Below are 6,174 nucleotides of genomic sequence, written 5' to 3' on the forward strand. Positions count from 1 at the left end.
TTGAGCTACCAGCACTCCCCCCAGTGCAATACCACGGCTGATGTTCCCCAGCTCATGTGCCTGAAGAACCACTTGTCTTTCAAATTTAAATTTAAGTGTTCTGTCTGTGAAGCCTTCCCTGAAGTCCATGGTTTCTTTACCTTTTTTGTGCCATGGATCTCTCTGGCAGTCTGTAAGCCCTATGAACCCCTTTTCAAAATAATGCTTCTAATTGCATACAAAAAAATGCCAACTATATTGAAATAATCTTATTTTTTAGACTTAAATATCTGACATAAGCAGTATGTGCTTCTTTATTAGCCCACTAAACAAAAAGATCTAGCAGTGAGTCTTATAACCACCATAGTTCTGAAGTAGTAATGAGCATAAATGATATTTTGAGATCTGCAACAACTGTAATGTGATATGAAAATGTCTGTGACTTGTGCTGGTACTGTGACTTCTATTGGTAACAGGTACTGCTAATACTACTGTGGTTTGATACAATAGGAGCTTGTTAAATGAATGGACCCCAGTGAAGTGTACCTACTCATATGTATGACCTTGTGTAGTTCCCCACCACATCAACTCTGAACTTGGCTATGTTACTTGTTTTGACATCAGCAAATATGATGCTGTTTGTGCCTTGGGACTTGCCCTCTTGGAACTCAGTAACCAGGTGAGGAAGCCCAAGCTAGGCCTATGGCGGGGTACCAAGCCCCCAGACATGGGAGTGAGGCCAACTTCCAGCCAAGCCACCAGCTGAATTCAGCCACTGGGACACACCAGCAGAACTGCCCAGCAAGCCTACAGATTTTCAGAAGTAATCACTGTTTTGGCCAGGCATGGTGGCTCACACCGGTAATCCCAGCACTCTGAAAAGCCGAGGTGGGAGGATCACTTGAGGTCAGGAATTCAAAACCAGCCTGGCCAACATGGCGAAACCCCGTCTCTACTAAAAACACAAAAATTAGCCAGGCATGGTGGTGGGTGCCTGTAATCCCAGCTACTCAGGAGGCTGAAGCAGAACTGCTTGAACCCAGGATGCAGAGGTTGCGGTGAGCCAAGATCGAGCCATTGCACTCCAGCCTGAGCAACAGAACAAGACTGAAAAAAAAAAAAAATCTTGTTTTAAGGCACTGGTTTGTAGTGATTTGTTACCCAATAATAGATAACGGAAACATTACTCATATTCACAACTAAAGGAAGTGCTCAATTTCATCTGGAGATTGATGAAGATAAATTTATATTTTTCCCCCATCAGAGTTCAGGAATCCCCTGAAATATATGTGCAGATCTTCTGAGGAGCTGAGGACCCCAGGTTAGGAACTCCTGGTTAAGCCAAGGGGATCTTGCGCTCCTTTTTACTACCTTTCTATATTGTTGGTACACATATAGTTAAACTGGCCACAGCATATCTTTCCTTGTTGTAACCCTGAAATGGCGCTGAGCTCCTAGCACATAACAGGTGTTTAACACACAAATTTATCAAATGAATGTTGATTATAAGATTTGTCTTCCTGACTAAACTGTGAGCTCCCTGAAAACAGAATAAGAGCAAATGCCAGGCCTTTTCCAACTGCTTTACACATACCAACCTACTTTTTATAACAACCCTGTGTGGTATATGTTATTACCCCAATTTCACCAATAGTAAGATAGGCACAGAGAAAGTAAGTGACTTGTCCAAGGTCACACAGCTAAAAGGTGGCAATGCCAGGACTCGAAGGCAGAATGCATGTTCTGATTTTACAGCCTTTACTAATGTACATTGCGGAGCTCAATAAAATTTTTAAATGAATACAATTCTGAGATTTCAATAGCACTATTTTATGGGTACTATGCTTCTTGAAGACTCAATTTTGTAGATTAATTTCTGGTAGCCTGTGTTTTTTTTTATGACAAAATACATATAATTTACTTTTTTCAAAGTAGAATAATGGCTTTATGTTAAAATGCAGATTTTCGAAATTAAGTCTTCATTGTAAAAGTCGATTTTTTTCAAAGGGCACGAGTTCACAAAATGCAGGAAAAGGGGGTCCACTAGTCCATATTAAATAATGTTCCCTGAGGAGTGGAGCAAAGAGCTCCAGCTTCCCTCACCACCCAGCCGTCCCACCCCAGCCTCCCTCATACCCTGCACAACTTCTAAGGTGACCCTCCGCCACCCACACATCAGGTTCTGAAACCTGACCCTGCCAGGCAACTAAAGCCGCGAATCCCACAGTGACCTGAGCTGGCCTCCCTCTACCCTACGATCCCAAGAGGCCACCAGCCGAGGGGATGGGTACTTTGGGGGAAGCACTTTAAATTTTCAAAGTGTTTAATTCACGAAAGCACAACCCAAAAGGCTGCCCCCACCCACTAGGGGGTCTCCCGCCTCCACCCAGTAGCCGTTCATCCCCAGCAGACCGGTGAATGAACCGCGGGGCTGGGACGCAGGCGGCCCAGTGGCGGGAAAAGCCTCGGGGTGAGTCGGGCCTGGCCGGCGGAGAGGTCCCAAGAGAGCGCGGGGAGGGCTCGGGCGGCCGGGAGGGGGCGGTGACAGCTGTGACCCAGCTCCACGCTCTCACCTTGAACATGTCGCTGGCAACGGTGGCTCCGGCAGGGTCACCCCGGCCTCGGCCACGCCCACTCTGGAGAGGTGACTACGGAGGCCCGATAGGGCCCTGCTTTCTCCAACGGCAAGCGGGTTGCGGTGCGGGTGGCGGCCGTACGGCAAATTCGGTACGGCGAAGGCTTAGTACAATCACCCCGTTCTAGAAGCCGCGTCTCTGAGCCGCAGAACGTCGCGCCCCGGGCGGCGGATGAACGCAAGACCCGCCCTCCAGGAGGCTCCGCCCCTGCGCCGGCGGTTGCTAGGTGGCAAGAAAGCACCGGCTCTGTGTGGGCGGTACGCGGAGGCGCAAGGGAGGTGCCCGGCGTCGTGCGGCGCTGGGAAACTGCCTCCGCCGCCGCTATTGGGCGCCCAGTGGCGTGGGCTGGGATTTCTGTGAGCACAGGTTGCCGGAAGGGGGCGCCGGGAGGACCTCGGGCGGCTTCGAAAGCCTCGCAGCCGGAAGCCGCCGGCTGGAGGACTGGATTTACCTTACGAAAGGTTTTAAGATTTTTAACCGTTGACTGGACGTTTCTCAGGTTTTAAATTTAAACTAACATACTATGTCCTTTAATCGGAAAAGGCTCAGAGCTTATTTTTTTCCCTTTAAGAAACAAGCGGTAAGCCTCCTCTCTGGGAATCAAATGTTTGTCCCTTAATACTTGTAGAAGTCAATGATAATGGCAATAATTATCTTGTTAACTAGAGTAACAAGCACTGATACAGCACTTAGGATGTGTGCAGCCCTGATCTAAGTTCTTTATACACATTCATCTAATCTTTCCAACGACGGAAGTAGGTGGGCATGATTATTATTCCCAATACATAGATGAAGAAACTGAGGCACAGAGAAGTAATTTGTACAAGACCACAAAGAAAGTGGGAAGCTAGGATCCAAACCCATTAGTCTGCTCTTGAAACCTGTGTTCTAGCAAAAATAATCGTTGCACTGTGTCATAATGAGGATGTATTTCCTATTTCATTCTGTATTTCTGCTCTAATCCTATAGAAAGTGTAAGCCCCATCCAGGCGGGCAGCTGGAAAAATTTGGAATTTGTACAGTGACATGTCACTGCCCTTCAGCCAAAACCCACTAGGGACACGCCTGTAGTTTTTGGGTTTCTCATTGCTCCAAGGAAATCGCACATATAGGAACACAGTGACATATTTCAGTAAAAGAGTGTTAGAAAGATTTATTATAGGATTTGGGCTTTGGTTCGGTGATTTTGGGGCGAGTTCAAGGAAGCAGGAGCTTTGCTCTGGATTGGGTGTTGTTAGGAAGCAATGGTAACACCAAGGCCCAGCTGTGAATGCCAGCCATCTCCCAGATGTTAACGGCTGCTTTTTCTTAAGACGGTTGTATATTCCAAGGCATCCCCAAGGAGAAATTTTTTTTTTTTTTGAGACGGAGTCTTGCTCTGTCTCCAGGCTGGAGTGCAGTGGTGCGATCTCGGCTCACTGCAATCTCTGACTCCCCCGTTCAAGCGATTCTACTGCCTCAGCTTCCCCAGTAGCTGGGATTACAGGCATGTGCCACCACGCCTAGCTAATTTTTTTTTTGTATATTTAGTAGAGATGGGGTTTCACCATGTTGGCCAGGATGGTCTCGATCCCCTTCCTTGATGGTCCTTGATCTACCTTCCTTGGTCTCCCAAAGTGCTGGGATTACAGGCGTGAGCCACCTCCTCTGGCCCAAGGAGAAATATTGAATAGACTCAGAAGGCTCTCTGCAGCACAGTGTAACATCACACATACATAAAAGTGTGAAACATACATATTGAGAAAATAGGGCAGAAGTTCCTAATTCAGGGGGTATGTGAACTTGGGGGAAAAAATGACAACTCCATTTTCACTAACCTCTAACTGAACTTTGTTTCTTTCAGTTATAGTGTAGACAGCAAACCACAGTATATTAGCATGGATGATAAAAGCAGATATTTTCATGCTACATTGCAGTCATGTCAGAGATCTTGAAATATTTATGCTCATTACTACCTCAAAAATACAGTAGTTATTAGAGCTCATTTAATGCATTAAGAAGACACATTTACTATAATTTTGTTGTTAAAAATATTTTGATAATTTCAGTATAATGGGAGCACTTTGTAATCCTATGTATTTTATGTTATGCATTTTAAAACCAATTCTTAGAAGAGATCTGTCCATAGGGGTCCATGGCACCAAAAGAAATGATAAAGAGCCCCTGGTTTAGTAACAGAGACCAAGCCGTGACTAAGAATTTGGGAGCTGCATCCAAACTGGAGTGTTACTGCATCCAAATTGGATGCTTTAAAGAATAGAAAGTTGGAGGTGGAATCAGAAATTTAGAGCACAGCCTCTCACTTTACCAGCGAGGGAACTGAACCACTGAGAGGTTAAGTGACTTGCCCAGAGTCCCACTGCTATTTGATGATAAAACTGGGACAAAACGTGTTTAGACAAACATGTAAAAACCCTCCACTGTGCTAGGCAGTGATGAGATTGAATTATTGAGCTACAAAGTTAACTCCAGGTGCAGTGTGGTAGGTCAATGAGAGGAGAAAAAGACTGGAGACAGACCAGTTAGAAGGCTATGGATAGATTTACTTGTCTTTTCCATATACCATAAAATATTTTTATGGTATATGGAATGTACCGTATGGTATATGGAATGTACACACAAAGAATGTAAACTGTAAGCAACTTTAAGAGATTCACGACGCCTTCCTTTTTAAAGAATTCAGAATTAGTACAACAATCATATGGCACTTGAGTCTTGTCCAAACGATGTCATAGTATAAATTATGACCTCAAAGGCTTAATTTATGTACTTTCAGATTGCTTCATTGGCGAGAAAATGAATCGTTCTTCAAATGCAACACTTAAAGGTATTCTGAAATCAGGTACTAGAACCTCAGGAAAAGCTCATAGAGTACGTTTCGAAAGTGTACCAACCACAGGATCATCATTATCATCGTAAGTACCCATATTTTGCCTTGTGTTACTTTCCACAACCATACAGTTTCCAAACAGTACTTATCCAGATAACTTCAATTCTTCTTCTTTTGTAAATCAGAGATTTTGTGTTTTTGTTTTGTTTTTGTTTGTTTTGAGGCGGAGTCTCGCTCTGTAGCACAGGCTGGAGTACAATGGCACGATCTCAGCTCACTGTAATGTCCGCCTCCCAGGTTCAAGCGATTCTCCTTCCTCAGCCTCCTGAGTAGCTGGGATTACAGGCACCCGCCACCACACCCAGCTAATGTTTGTATTTTTAGTAGAGATGGGGTTTCACCATGTTGGCCAGGATGATCTCCATCTCTTGACCTTGTAATCCGCCTGCCTCGGCCTCCCAAAGTGCTGGGATTACAGGCGTGAGCATATTAACACACATCTATTTGATCCTGATACAATCTTGTGAAACAATTTTATTATTACATTTTATAAATGAAGAAGCAGCAACTGGGAGAAGGTAAGTGGCTTAAGGAAGTTAAACAGCTAATAAATGGCATCAGCTAGGATTCAAAGCTTTGTCTCCATACTTCAGGCTTTTTCTTTCCTTGGTTTTTTTTTTTTTTTTTTTTTTTTTTTTAACTATGAAACAGGATGATTTCTCAGGCAGA

At 44.5% G+C, this 6,174-nt stretch overlaps 2 protein-coding genes across 4 annotated transcripts in view; one reads left to right on the plus strand and one right to left on the minus strand.

Annotated features, from left to right (window-relative positions):
* APOO (apolipoprotein O) overlaps positions 1-2,806 on the minus strand; it is a 75,464-nt gene extending 72,658 nt beyond the window's left edge. The window contains exon 1 of one of the 2 annotated variants that reach the window (XM_017514585.2): positions 2,553-2,805. In XM_017514585.2, coding sequence (XP_017370074.1) covers positions 2,553-2,561 — 9 coding nt within the window. In that variant the 5' untranslated portion in view covers positions 2,562-2,805. Of the gene's footprint in view, positions 1-2,552 lie in introns of both variants that reach the window. The other variant, XM_037733466.1, reaches the window with a different exon arrangement.
* Positions 2,807-5,411: 2,605 nt separating this feature from the next.
* CUNHXorf58 (chromosome unknown CXorf58 homolog) overlaps positions 5,412-6,174 on the plus strand; it is a 29,280-nt gene continuing 28,517 nt past the window's right edge. For both annotated transcript variants that reach the window (XM_017514569.2, XM_037733467.1), the window contains exon 1: positions 5,412-5,530. In XM_017514569.2, the coding sequence (XP_017370058.1) occupies positions 5,412-5,530 (119 nt within the window). The remainder of the gene's footprint in view (positions 5,531-6,174) is intronic.

The sequence above is a fragment of the Cebus imitator genome, unplaced genomic scaffold (genome assembly GCF_001604975.1).
Source record: "Cebus imitator isolate Cc_AM_T3 unplaced genomic scaffold, Cebus_imitator-1.0 Scaffold527, whole genome shotgun sequence".
NCBI classification, from domain to species: Eukaryota; Metazoa; Chordata; class Mammalia; order Primates; family Cebidae; genus Cebus; species Cebus imitator.